Genomic DNA, 14,905 nt, shown 5'->3' on the forward strand with positions numbered 1-14,905 from the left:
ATCTGTCTATCTATCTCTCTATCCATCTGTCTATTTATCTGTCTATCTATCTGTCTATCCATCTGTCTATCCATCTGTCTATCCATCTGTCTATCCATCTGTCTATTTATCTGTCTATCCATCTGTCTACCTATCTGTCTAGATTTCGGATCTCTGACAATGCCCCTTTTTTTCGGCTGCTTATCCCACGTGTTTTTACCGGAATAATGCTTTTCCCCATCTGATTCCTGGTACAGATTACCTCGTGACGCCGGATATCAGTGTGAGCGGGGATTCCAGCAGGTTAATGAAAGGACAGTCCGTTGAGATCCTGTGCGAGGCACCCAACTACTTCTCGGGAGCCAAGTTCTACCTGTACAAGGACAACGACCAGAACTTCATCAGCACGACTATTGCTTCCTCGCGCCTGGTCCGCTCCCACTTCAAACTTCACCACATCACGAAAGAGGACCAAGGCAACTACTCCTGCTCGTACCAGGCAGACATCGTTGGAAAGCACTTCAACTCCTCCCGCAGTGACCCCATATACCTTACGGTGATCGGTGAGTAGCGCTGAGCACCACCGGCTGCTCTTTATTCCAGGCGGGCGTCTCTGGCTGGGTCAGGGGTTTTCCAGGATCTTGACTCTGCGACAGTGAAGGGAACAGCCGATATATTTCCAAGTCGGGATGGTGAGTGGCTCGGAGGGGAACTTCCAGGTGGTGGTGTTCCCCGTGTGTCTGCTGCCCTTGTCCTTCTAGGTGGGAGTGGTTCGTGGGTTTGGAAGGTGCTGACGAAGGAGCCTTGGTGAGTTCCTGCAGTGCATCTTGTAGATGGTACACACGCTGCTGCCACTGTGCGTCGGTGGTGGAGGGAGTGAATGTTTGTGGATGAGGTGCCAATCAAGCGGGACTGCTTTATCCTGGATGGTGTCGAGCTTCTTGAGTGTTGTGGGAGCTGCACTCATCCAGGCAGGTGGAGAGTATTCCATCACCCTCCTGAGTTGTTCCTTGTGGATGGTGGACAGGCTTTGGGGGAGTCAGTGGGTGAGTGACTCTCCGCAGGATTCCCAGCCTCTAAGCTGCTCTTGTAGCCACAGTATTCATATGGCTGGTCCCAGTTCAGTTTCTGGTCAATGGTAACCCCCCCAGGAGGTTGTTGGTGGGTGATTCAGCGATGGTAGTGCCATTGAAAGTTCAGGGGCGATGGGCTGCACTTTCTGGTGTTGGAGATGGTCATTGCCTGGCACTTGTGTGTGGCGCGAGTGCTACTTGCCACTTGTCAGCACAAGTCCGGATATTGGTCCAGGTCCTGCTGCATTTGGACATGGACTGCCTCCGTATCTGAGGAATCAGATGCAGGCCAGAGCAGGTAAGGACAGCAGGTTTCCTTCCCTAAAGGTATGAGTAAAGTAAGTGGGTTTCGATGACAATCATCGTGATAGAAATGATGGCAGCAGTTCAGCCATTTCATGCAGCTGCAAAAACACCTTCATACCGAATTGGCTGCAGTAAGTACTGTCCAATACGTGGAACATGTATGTTAGATTGTTCGATATAGTGCCCCAATATTAATATTCGGCTGCCTTGGCATCAGCGGGAGTGAAGAGACTGAGGAGGGGGCATTAGAAAGCGTGAGCATAGGGACATATGGCCTAGGAGGCAGGAGTAAGTCCTTTGAACTTGCAACACCACTCAAAAGATCATGGTTCAACTGGTCATTTCCCACTTTCCTGTCTTCCCCCCCACCCCACCCCCCGTTAATGTTTGACCCCCTCGCATCATAAAAAACGATGTAACTCAGCCTTGAATAAATGTTGACGCCCAGCCTCCACTACCTCCTGTGGAAGAGAACTCTACTTTCTCTCAGAGAGAGGAAACAACACCCCCTTTTCTCTGTAATTGACAGAGAGACCCTAGTGTTCTTGAAACATGTTCCCTCGTTCTAGTTTCCCAGATGAAAGGAAATATTCTCCCAGTATCCGCTCGCTCCAATTCCCTCAAGACCTTCCATGTTTCAATAAGATCTCCCCTCGTTCTTCTGATTTCCCATGGATCTCCGTTTAACCTTTATCCCCGGATAGTCATTAGCATAGTTGCAGACTTCAGGAGGGCAAGGCTCCTGGACCTGGTGGACCACACCCTAGGGTCCTAAAGGGAATGACTGCAGAGATAGTGGCTGGATTGGTTGCAATCTTGCAAAGCTCCACCTAGATTCTGGTAAGTTCCCAGCGGATTGGAAAGCCGAAAGTGTGAGACTTGCTGAGAAAATATATTCTGTTGAAACATTTCATCTTGCGCCCAACAGGACATTTGCCCTGAGGAGTGCGAGATGTAAAGAATGGATAACATGTCTTTATTTTCAGCAACATGTTCAAGTTCTGTATCGCCAAACGGCTATTTGTAACACAACTAATACGGAAAGGAGGGAGGCTGAGAGCAGGGAACTGCAGGCCAGTTAGTCTTAACAGCTGGGGAAATGCGAAATCCATGACTGAGTAGGCACGCCTTTAGATAATCATAATGCAATCCGGGAGAATCAACAAGATTTTGCGAAAGGGAGATAGTTTTTGAAAAACGAATTGGAGCACTTTAAGGATGTAACAAACAGGGGCGGTAAAGGGGAACCAGTAGATGTGGTGACCTTGGATTTTGATAATGTGCCTGATAAAGAGCGCAATGTAAAAGACCATGGGGGCAGAGGGTGATATATTAGCATGGATAGGAGATTGGCTGACTAACAGGAAACAAGGGAGTCCGGACAAATGGACCATTTTCTGGTTGTCAAACCATAACTCGTGGAGCACCGCAGGGATCGTTGCTGGGGCCTCAGCTATTTACAATCGATATGAATGACTTGGATGGAGGGACTGACTGTATTGCAGCCAAAGCTGCTGAGGTTAAAAACAGACTGAAACGAAAAGTCTGCGAGGGTTAGGTGAGTGGGCAAGACATTGGCAAATGGAGTACAAAGTGAGGTTGTCCATTTTAGAAGCAGAATGGAGAAGCAAAACATTACCAAAATAGAGAGAGGTCGCAGAATGCTACTGTACAGAGGGAACTTGGTTTCCTAGTCCGTGAATCACACAAGGTTAGCATGCAGCTATAGCAGATAGGAAGTCAACGGGAAGGCCAGCAGTTATTGACCGAATTGCTCACACCGCTGTCAGAGACGGAGTTCCAGGATTTTGACCCAGCGGCAGTGAAGGAACGGCTGATTATATATCCAAGTCAGGATGGTGAGTGGCTTGGAGGGGGACTTCCAGGTGGTGGGGTTCCCCATGTGTCTGTTGCCCTTGTCCTTCTCGATGGGATTGGAAGCTGCTGCCTCAGGAGCCTTGGTGGGTTCCTGCAGCACATCTTGTAGACGTTGAGGGTTGGGGATTCGGCGATGGTCACGTCATTGAATGTCAAGGGGCGATGGTTAGATTCTCTCTTGCTGGTGATGGTCATTGCCTGGCACTGATGTGGCAACAAATGTTACTTGCCCTTTATTGCAAGGGGGAATGAGATATAAATGTCGGGAAGTTTTGGTATAACAGTACAGGGCGTTGGTGAGACCACACCTGGAGTATTGTGTACAGCCTTGGTCTCCTTGCCTGAGGACGGGTATACTTACATTGGGAGCAGTGCAGAGAATTTTCACTAGGCTGCTTTCTGGGATGAAAGGGTTGTCTTATGAGGAAAGGTGGAGCACGTTGGGCCTATACTCATTGGGTTTTAGAAGAATGAGAGGTGATCTGTTTGATGCACATGGTATCCTGCGGGGGCATTGACAAGGTAGACACCGGGAGGTTTTTGCCTCCCGCGGGGGTGTCGAGAAGCAGGGGGCACGGTTTAACATTAACGGGTCTCCCGTTTAAGACGGAGGTGAGGAGGAATTGCTTCTCTCAGTTAGTCTCTGGAATTCTCTTCCCCAGAGGGCACAGGAGGCTGGTTGACTGAATATATCCAACGCTGAGTTAGACCAGATTTTTGGATGGCAAGAGAGTCAAGCATCATTGGGGGGTGGGTGGGGGGAGGGCGGGGGGTGTGGTGGTGTGTGGGGGGCAGGCAGGAAAACGGAGTTAAGGCCACAAGCGGATCAGCCATGAAGTAGGCTCGATGGACCGAATGGCCTGCTCTGTTTCCAGTTCTTGCCTTCTTGATGATGAAGGGTGAATTGAGCAAACGGATGGAAGATGGGATCGAATTTGGAGACGTGTTCGGTGCTGCGGTTGGGAGGGACTAACACAGGAAGACAATATATGATGAATTGTACGAGGCTGAGCGCCTGGTGGGAGGATACACCTTGCTGGTCAAATTCACGTACCTTTGAAGGTGGCCCATTGTGTTGATAAAGCAATTGAAAGCAAATATGGGTCACATAGGTAATAGGGGCAGGAGGAGGCCATTCTGCCCCTTGAGCTTGTTCTGCCGTTCAACTAGGTCAGGGCTGATCATCTACCTGAACACAATTGCCCCGCATTAATCCCATATCCATTGATGTCATTGGTACCTGGACATCTATCAACCTCTGCCTTGAACATACTCGATGACTGAGCTTCCTCAGCCCTCTGGGGTAGAGAATTCCAATGGCTTACCACCCCCCCCGAGTGAAGAAATTCACCTACATCTCAATCCTAACAGCCAGCCCCTTGTTCTGAGACTGTGTCCCCTGGTTCTAGACACCCGCCCTCCCTAGCAAAGAGGGAATCATCCTTCCTGCATCATTGAATGTGTTAAGTGTGTTAGTATAGCGTGTTGAACTGCTATTACCGCATTCTGCTATCTTACCTTTACGCGCTAACAGCACCTTCTTTAGCCTTTAACACTCCCTTTGCGTTGCGTCCATGACATCTTTATCAATATGTCCTGAGCTCCCCCCTTGATCCCTGTAAGAATGTTGGGTCCCTCAATGAGAACACCTCTCGCTCTTCTAAACCCTATGGAGCACATGCGCCGACTCCTCAATCTCTCCTTACGAGGCAATCCCGCCATCCCAGGAATTCGTCCGGTGGCCCCTCGGCCCCACTCCCTCGATGGCAATTACATCCTTCATAAGAAGTGTTGAGATGAGCGCTTGAAAAGCCGTAGCAGGTGCTGGAAAAATGGGGTTAGAATAGTTAGGTGCATGATGGCTGGCATGGACATGATGGGCTGAAGGGCCTGCTTCTGTGCTGCATAACTCGATGGTAAGGAGGCCAAAGCTCTAGGCAATACTCCAGGTGTGGTCAAGCCAAGACACAATTGTGTCTCTGCACAAATGCAGCAAAACATCTGCAATTGCGACTCGAATCCTCTTGTGATAAAGACCAACATGCCAATTCCCTTCCTCAGTCCCCTTACTTGCACCGTACTTCCTGTCATATAGTGACCAGAACTGTCTCCAGCACTCTAGTTGCAGTATAACTCGTGTTTTCCACCCCACCCAACTTCTGTACTAGGGATAAGGCGAAATAGGGGCAGATTTTGGATTCATCTCAGTCAGAGCTGCCCATCCCTTGAACATTTCAAGCAACCATACTGTAGGAGTCACATGTAGGCCAAACCCAAAGCGCATGTCCTTCCCTAAAGGCTATTAGGATTTTGCAACAATTGCTGATAGACGGTTAACAGCAACGAGGCCAGCTTTAGAATTGCAGATTTATTAGTTGAGTATCAATCCCCACTGGCTGCTGGTGAACTCACGTCCACCAGACCACTAGCCTGGGACTTTGGGATTACTAGCCCAGTGATGTTACCGTTACACCACCATCTCCCCAGAGGGCTAATTTCCAACTGGCCGGGCTAACGTGTTTCCTCTCTTGCAGATGACGTGGCACTCCGCTTAGTCAACGGAGAGAACGACTGCTCGGGCACCGTTCAGGTGTACTACAACGCAACCTGGGGTTCGGTGTGCGGCGAATTCTGGGGCATCACGGACGTGCAGGTGGTCTGCAGGCAGCTTGGCTGCGGTTTTGCCAAGGGGCAAATGGACCCGTCGCAGTTCGCCGACATCCAGAAACCCATCTGGCTGAGCATGGTCCAGTGCAGCGGCGCCGAGGCCCACCTGTGGGTCTGTCCGGCGAGAGCCTGGATCAGCGGGATCAGCTGCGATCGATTGAACGGGGCTACTGCCACGTGCTCTGGTAATGCCCGCGCGTACGGGGTCGTTTTGGCCTTTTCCTGCTCCCAGTATTAAAATGAATCGAGCACATGCACACACATACACATAACACTCCCAGCGATGCCTGCTTAGTTCCGACACTGCCAACAGACCTGAGGAACCATGTAATGCATTGGAAATTAAAATTCCCTCAAAAGTTGCCCATAATGCGAATTCTACAAAAAAAAAACTTACAGAATATATTTCAGCAAAACTGGAGTCCAGGAGTCATTGCATCCATCCACCCAGCATCATTTTATATCCACAGTCATAGTCAGCCACTGCAGATGCTTATGTACATACGTAAGCAGTGTTATTTTACACAAGTTCCTGTGCGCGAGTGTCTACACTTGCCCTTTAAGCGTGCTGGGCCGCTAGTCACTAGCGATGGTGCGGAATGTACAATCTGGGCGGGCGAATGGAGTGGTGGATGTGCTGGGGGTGGGGGTGGGAGTGAGGTCCGGTTCCCCTTCCAAGTCACTCGCCCTCGAACGATATCGGCCGTCCCCTTCGCTGCCTCTGGGTCCAGACCCTGGACTTCCCTCCCTCCCTCACCGCGCTGAGGGTGTGTACCCACGCCCCCGCAGAGGCTCCAGAAGGCAACTCACCAGCACCTTCTCAAGGTCCAGCGAGGGATGGGCAACAAAGCGCTAAACCCGGCCAGCGACAGCCGCACCCCATGAACGAAAATGCGAAAAAGTTGGGGGGTGGGGTGCAGGTCTGCTCAACGCTGGGACGGTCTTGATAGGCCGAATGCTCCCCCCCACCCCGCCCCAGCTCGGGTTGTTTTGTGTGTGCGCAAAACCGTCTCCTGGGGTCCACCCTTGATTCACCCCTTGAACATAAAGCTGGGGTCTTGGGGGTTGGGGGTGGGTGGCGGTCAGTTTTCAGGCAATGGGAATTGGTCAATATCTACGAGGGAGACATGGAAGTATCTCTCCGGGGTTAGAGAGGGAGACAGACGATCGGCAATATGCGTGGAGAGAATGACCAAGTCCCGGAGAGATCGGAGGATCACAGAATCACACACACAGTGCAGAAGAGGCCCTTCGGCCCATCGAGTCTGCACCGACACGTGAGAAACACCTGACCTACCTACCTAATCCCATTGACCAGCACTTGGCCCCATAGCCTTGAATGTTTATGACATGCCAAGTGCTCATCCAGGTACTTTTTAAAGGATGTGAGGCTAACCCGCCTCCACCACCCTCCCAGGCAGCGCATTCCAGACCCTCACCACCCTCTGGGTAAAAATGTTTTTCCTCCCATCCCCCCCCTAAACCTCCTGCCCCTCAACTTGAACTTGTGTCCCCTTGTGACTGACCCTTCAACTAAGGGGAACAGCTGCTCCCTATCCACCCGTCCATGCCCTTCATAATCTTGTACACCTCGATCAGGTCGCCACTCAGTCTTCTCTGCTCCAACGGAAACAACCCAAGTCTATCCAACCTCTCTTCATAACTTAAATGTTTCATCCCAGGCAACATCCTGGTGAATCTCCTCTGCACCCCCTCCAGTGTAATCACATCCTTCCTATAATGTGGTGACCAGAACTGCACACAGTACTCCAGCTGTGGCCTCACCGAGGTTCTATACAACTCCAATATGACCTCCCTACTTTTGTAATCTATGCCTCGATTGATAAAGGCAAGTGTCCCATATGCCTTTTTCACCACCCCACTAACATATCCCTCTGCCTTCAGAGATCTATGGACACACACGCCAAGGTCCCTTTGTTCCTCAGAACTTCCTAGTGTCATGCCGTTCATTGAATACTTCTTTGTCAAATTACTCCTTCTAAAGTGTATCACCTCACACTTTTCAGGGTTAAATTCCATCTGCCATTTATCAGCCTGAGATGGCGGCATAGTGATAATATCAGTGGACCCGTGATACAGGGGCCTCAGGCTAATGTGCAAGGGACATGGGTTATACAGACTGATCCTCAACCCCCACCTCCCTCCACCACCCCCCCAACCCAATTTAAGCATGGGAGAAGCTAAGGAGTCAACCCTACATGAACTACCTAGACCGTTCCAAGCAATTGAACCCAGGCAGTTGGCGGCCTAATGGTCATCTCACTAGTCATGTGACTAGTTGAGCTAAGCAATGTGGAGGGTAGGCAGGCTTTGGGGAGTCAGGAGAGGAGTTACTCGCCGCAGAATTCCCAGCCTCTGACCTGCTCTTGTAGGCACAGGGACATAGGGATGCAGGAACAGGAGTGGGCTATTCAGCCCATCGAGCCTGATCCTGCGATGTGCTGGCCCTGCAGAGGGTCCAGAGGAGGTTCACGAGAACGAACCCAGGAATGAAAGGCTTAACATATGAGGAAACGTTTGAGGACTCTGGGTCTATACTCGATGGAGTTTAGAAGGATGAGGGGGGATCTGATTGAAACTTACAGAATACTGAAAGGCCTGGATAGAGTGGGCGTGGGGAAGATGTTTCCATTAGTAGGAGAGACCAGGACCCGAGGACACAGCCTCAGAGTAAAGGGAAGACCTTTTAGAACAGAGATGACGAGAAACGTCTTTAGCCAAAGTGTGGGTGAATCTATGGAATTCATTGCCACGGAAGGCTGTGGAGGCCAGGTCATTGAGTGTATTTAAGACCGAGATAGATAGGTTCTTGATTGGTAAGGGGAGCAAAGGTTACGGGGAGAAGGTGGGAGAATGGGGTAGAGAAACTTATCAGCCATGATTGAATGGCGGAGCAGACTCGATGGGCCGATTGGCCTAATTTCTGCTCCTATGTCTTATGTCCATCATTGGATTATCTCATGGCTGATCATCTACCTCTCCGCCACTTTCCCACACTATCTTCATAAGCATCGATGTCATTAGTCTCCAGATGTTCACTCTTGGTCGTGACCAATGATTGAGCTTCCACAACCCTCTTGGCTGGGAATCCCAAAGATTCACCCCCCACCCCATCTGAGTGAAGAAATCCTTCCTCACCCCAGCCCATTACCCTGACATTCTGTCCCTCCCCAGTTCTAGGCTCAACAGCCAAATTGAGCATCCAATCTTCATCCACCCTGTCACGCCCTGTAAGATTTTCCTAGGTTTGAGTGAGGCTACCCCTCATCCTTCGGAACTCCAGGGAATACAGACCCTGTCCCCCACCCCAATCTCTCCTCATAAGAAATCCCAACACCCCAGCGATTAATCTGGTGTACCTCCATTGTGCAGGATTTATGTGGGGGTGGGGTTCAGCTCAGTTTCTGGTCAATGGTAACCACCCTCACCCCCAGGATGTTGATAGTTGGTAACTCAGCGATGGTAATGGTATTGAATGCCAAGGGGAGATGGTTAGATTCACTCTTGTTGGAGATGGCCATTGCCTGGCACTTGGGCGGCCTGAAGGTTACTTGCCACTGGTCAGCCCAAGCCTGAATGTTGTCCAAGCTTTGATGGAGATCGGCACAGGGGTTTGGGGCTAGAAAACTGAGGCGCCATTTTGTCACTTGCACGGCCGGGAAATGGCGCAATTTTCCCATCTAAGACCTCTTGGACACCTTGCAGTAACGTCCCTCTGCATTGGATGATGCTGGCAGCTAGCACAGGGTGATTCTTTGGAATTCTCTACCCCAGAGGGCTGTGGAAACTCAGTCAGTGAGCACATTCGAGAGAGAAGTCGATGGGTTTCTGGGGACCAGTGACGTCAAGGGGTATGGAGGTATCGCGGGAAAGTGGCGGAGAGGTCGATGACCTGCCAGGAGCCAATTCAATGGCGGAGAAGGCTCGATGGGCTGAATGGCCCACCCCTGTCCCTGTGTCCCTCTGTCCCTGTGTCTACAAGAGCAGGTCAGAGGCTGGGAATTGTGCAGCGAGTAACTCACCTCCTGACTCTTCCCTCCTACATCGCTTAACTCAATTGGTTGCATGACTAGTGAGTGGAGCAGAAGGCCACCATCGGCCTGGGTTCAGTTGCTTGGCACCATAAGAGACCATAAGACATAGGAGCAGAAATTAGGCCATTCGGCCCATTGAGTCCGCTCCGCCATTCAATCATGGCTGATAAGTTTCTCAACCCCATTCTCCCGCCTTCTCCCCGTCACCTTTGATCCCCTTACCAATCAAGAACCTATCTATCTCGCTCTTAAATACACTCAATGACCTGGCCTCCACAGCCTTCTGTGGCAACAAATTCCATAGATTCACCACTCTCTGGCTAAAGAAGTTTCTCCTCATCTCTGTTCTAAAAGGTCTTCCCTTTACTCTGAGGCTGTGCCCTCGGGTCCTGGTCTCTCCTACTAATGGTAACATCTTCCCCACGTCCACTCTATCCAGGCCTTTCAGTATTCTGTAAGTTTCAATCAGATCCCCCCTCATCCTTCTAAACTCCATCGAGTATAGAACCAGAGTCCTCAAACGTTCCTCATATGTTAAGCCTTTCATTCCTGGGATCGTTCTCGTGAACCTCCTCTGGGACCCTCTCCAGGGCCAGCACATCCTTCCCTGAGAGACGGGGGCCCAGAATTGCTCACAATATTCCAAATGTGGTCCGACCAGTCGAGTTAGGTCACGCAGAACGCGCAGAATGTCTGATTGGCAAATGGAGGACTGTCCGCCAGTGTGGCAAGGAAGGCCTTCAGTGGTCAAAAGCAAGTCTTTTAGAAGAAACCAAGTCTTGTTTTCTGTCGCCACAGCTCAGCCACCTCCGCCGACGTTGACAGTATCTGGAAATGGTCTATTCTTCAAGGAAGACACCATCAAGTTTGTGTGTGGGGCGTCTTCCCTGTACAAGGGTGCGCAGATGGCCCTATACAAAATGGGCGAAGAGACGCCAGTCTTAACGGGCGTGATCTCCTCCAGTCAGGGCAACGTGAAGTTCGATCTCGAGCACATTAACAAGAGCCACGAGGGGACCTACTGGTGCAACTACCAGTTGGAGGTGGCGGAGCTGGTCTTTGCGTCCGAGGACAGCGCATCGGTGGAGATCGCGGTCGTAGGTAAGGTCGGCTTTCAGGTGAAAAGAGAGACACGTCGAATCTTTGCACCTTTGGACTCATCAGGACACTTCGCATTACAAGTGGGGGTGGGGTTGGGGGGGGGGGTGGGAAACAACAATTCGTACCGCATGTGAAGAGTGTGCCGATTGGTTGGCACGTGGGCTCTGATTGGTAGAGAGGCGTTGCCGTGGAGGGCGCCCCAGTGTTGGTGACTGACAGTTAACTGTCGAGTGTTGCTTGAAATTTAAACCAGGCAGCTTGATCCTGATTGGTCAAGGCGACGCCCGAGGAATGAGTCAGTGAATGGCTGTCACTTAGTTCGTCTAGCGTTGTTTGCCTGGCCCACTAGCGCTCCCAATTCGCAGATACAGGTGCCACGTAAACAGCGAGCTAATCCGTTGAACCGAATAAATGCTTTTTAAAGAAATATAATTCGTTTCCCATCCTTGGAGTTGTCTGCAATGGGCTATGGAACATGCCGAATGGTATAGACCCTCCGATGACTCTTTTTATCGTGTGTGTTTGGATCGTCAATGTTGCAGTGTTTGTTTTCCCCACTCAACAGAAAATGCTAAACTTCGGCTTGTGGATGGACCCACCTCCTGCTCCGGTAGAGTCGAAGCTTTCTACAATGGCACCTGGGGAACCATCTGCGATTTCGGGTGGGACATTGTCGACGCCCAGGTGGTGTGCCACCAGGTGGGCTGCGGGTTTGGCCAATCGGCCACTCCCGGCGGCCACTTCGGAGAAGGGGCAGGGCCGACCCTGCTGGAGAACGTCCGCTGCAATGGGACGGAGAAGTTCCTGTGGTCCTGCCCGTCGCAGGTCATCATGCCCCGGACCTGTCGCCAGAATAATGACGCGGGCGTGATCTGTTCAGGTAAGGATTTGGCCGGACGATGTCCTTCCGTTGAATGGGAAGTGCCGACAAGGCCAAGGAAGTGGGGGCCCGGATCCTGCGGACGCTGGGAAAACCTGAACTAAAAACGGAAAAGGCTGGGAAATAATTTTTAAAAAAATCTCCGCTGGCGGGAGAGACGGAGTTAACGTTTTGAGTCGGTGTGAATCTCCTTCGTAGCCAGAGAGAAGTAGAAATGTGATGGATTTCACGCTCTGTGGCAAGTGGAGAGAGATAGAAGGTCAGGGATAGGTGGGCGCTCATGATAGATCGATAAAGATGTCATGGGCGCAATAGAAAGAGGGCGTTAAAGACTAAAGAAGGTGCGGATAGCGGCGTGAAGGCGAGAAAGCAGAATGTGGCAACAGCAGGTTAACAGGTTATGCTAATGCTATTGAGTTTGGATCATGTGTTAAAATTCACTGTTCAAGTCCACACACGAATATTGGCCACTTACATCAGATATAGGAGGGAGGCTGGTGCCTTTTGTTTCATTCGTTCTCAGGGTGTGGGCATTACTGGCAATGCCACCATTTATCACCCATCCCTCATTGACCTGAAAAAGGTTAACTGGGTGGTTTCTAGGGCCATTTCTGAGGGGCAGTTAAATTCAACCATCTTCATGTGGATCTGGAGTCATGTATAAGTCATGAAGACCAAGCAAGAATGAGACTGGCCTTCTTCCCCTAATGAACGTTGGTTGAGGGTGCGGCATGGACACAGATGTGCTGTCATCCTGAGGGACCCAACAGTTCCAGTACAATTATACCAAACAACTCAGCACTCCCACAAATCTGCTGGAGGGCAGATGCAGACCTGAGTGAAGACCCTATCTAATTGGACTAAAAACGGTCAGAGGACCAAGGACATGGGTCAGTGCCATTTATTACTGGATACCTTGAGGTATATACAGCATGGCTTATCATTCCAATCAGAAAATTGCAGAGTTATTGACATTAGTTTGTTGCAATGAGTGGCATAAAGGTAAGGAGGCAGAATGTCTTAATAGTGTTAATGTAATGTGTTAATCTGCTCTTGACACATTCTGCGATCTTACCTTTATTCCACTATCAGCATCTCCTTTAGCCTTTAACACTCCCTATTGCAAATATGGCATCATTGTCACTCTCTCCTTAGCCCCCACCTATCCCCGACTTCTATTTTGCAGTATCTCCTCTTAAATAGTGTAAAACCCATCACATTTCTACTTCTACTTAGCTCTGAAGATGAGTCATGCTGACTGAAAATGTTAACTCTGTTTCTCTCTCCACATATGTTGCCAGACCTGCTGAGTTTCTCCAGCATTTTCTGTATCTGTTGCTTGACAACACTTCGGTTCAATGTCAGTGATCCCTTTTCACATGGTTCAGTACATGGGGAACACCACCACCTGGAAGTTCCCCTCCGAGCCACTCACCATCCTGACTTGGAAATATATCGGCCGTTCCTTCACTGTCGATGGGTCAAAATCCTGGAACTCCCTCCCTAACAGCGCTGTGGGTGTACCTACACCACACAGGACAAAATCCTGGATCTCCCTCCCTAACAGCACTGTGGGTGTACCTACACCACAGGGGACAAAATCCTGGAACTCCCTCCCTAACAGCACTGTGGGTGTACCTACACCACAGGGGACAAAATCCTGGATCTCCCTCCCTAACAGCACTGTGGGTGTACCTACACCACAGGGGACAAAATCCTGGAACTCCCTCCCTAACAGCGCTGTGGGTGTACCTACACCACACAGGACAAAATCCTGGATCTCCCTCCCTAACAGCACTGTGGGTGTACCTACACCACAGGGGACAAAATCCTGGAACTCCCTCCCTAACAGCACTGTGGGTGTACCTACACCACACGGACAAAATCCTGGATCTCCCTCCCTAACAGCACTGTGGGTGTACCTACACCACAGGGGGCAAAATCCTGGAACTCCCTCCCTAACAGCGCTGTGGGTGTACCTACACCACAGGGGGCAAAATCCTGGAACTCCCTCCCTAACAGCACTGTGGGTGTACCTACACCACACGGACAAAATCCTGGAACTCCCTCCCTAACAGCACTGTGGGTGTACCTACACCACACAGACTGGTTCAAGAAGGCAGCTCACCCACCACCTTCTCAAGGGGCAACCAGGGACGGGCAATAGAAATGCTGGGCCCGGCCAGCGAAGCCCGCGTCCCGTGAAAGATCGAGAAAACAATCTCCGCCCTAAATGGGCGACCCTTTGTGTTTACCGAGTGCCTCCTCTCCCATGAGGGGGAGAAACCTCCTCTCAGCATCTGCCCTGTCAGGTCCCCTCAGGATCTTCCACATTTGTCGACCCCTGTGACCTGAGGGCTTTGGGGGCAAATGTTTTATTCACGATGTTTTCTTTTGACCCAGAGCAGCTTCAAAGCCCAGAAATCGCCGTGTTAAGGACCTCCAGTATATTCGCACAAGGGGAGTCCCTCCGAATCCAATGTGCCTCGCCCAGTTACCACCTCGGGGCCTCCTTCTACCTGCAGAAGGTCGGCGAGGCCTCCTACACCAGCTCCCTGGAGGCGGAAGCCGAGTACTCGAACGTCACCTTCGTGGTCCGGAACGTCAACCTGAGCCGGAGCGGCTTTTACACCTGCATGTACCAGCTGGAGAGGCGGGGTCAGCGCTACAATTCCACCCTGAGCGACAGGGCCAGGGTCACGGTGATCGGTAAGTGGCCACGTCGGGGGTCGAGCCGGGAGGCGCCCCGGGGCTGGGATTGCCGCCTGGGCCTGGGCCGTGGCGCGGAGACGGGGCGCCCGCCATTGACAGCAGCGCCTGAATCCCTGCTCCGGTCAGCTCGAGGGGACCAGGTTTAGGTTGGGGTGGACCACGGGCGACAGCGGCCGATTTGGAATGACGCCGGTTGGGTTAGATTCGGGAAGTGGCGGCACTTGTGAATGCCTCTCACAGAAACGTACGCGCAC

At 51.2% G+C, this 14,905-nt stretch overlaps 1 protein-coding gene across 1 annotated transcript in view; it reads left to right on the forward strand.

The window, feature by feature from the left end:
- Positions 1 to 236: 236 nt before the first annotated feature.
- Positions 237 to 14,905, forward strand: part of LOC144677538 (uncharacterized) — a gene marked incomplete at both ends in the record, with an annotated part of 32,415 nt that continues 17,746 nt past the window's right edge. Inside the window, 5 exons of the mRNA XM_078537607.1 lie at positions 237 to 542; positions 5,771 to 6,088; positions 10,757 to 11,059; positions 11,625 to 11,939; positions 14,343 to 14,648. Of these exons, the coding sequence (XP_078393733.1) occupies positions 237 to 542; positions 5,771 to 6,088; positions 10,757 to 11,059; positions 11,625 to 11,939; positions 14,343 to 14,648 (1,548 nt within the window). The remainder of the gene's footprint in view (positions 543 to 5,770; positions 6,089 to 10,756; positions 11,060 to 11,624; positions 11,940 to 14,342; positions 14,649 to 14,905) is intronic.

Source organism: Cetorhinus maximus, unplaced genomic scaffold (assembly GCF_964194155.1).
Source record: "Cetorhinus maximus unplaced genomic scaffold, sCetMax3.hap1.1 HAP1_SCAFFOLD_2643, whole genome shotgun sequence".
Taxonomy (NCBI): Eukaryota; Metazoa; Chordata; class Chondrichthyes; order Lamniformes; family Cetorhinidae; genus Cetorhinus; species Cetorhinus maximus.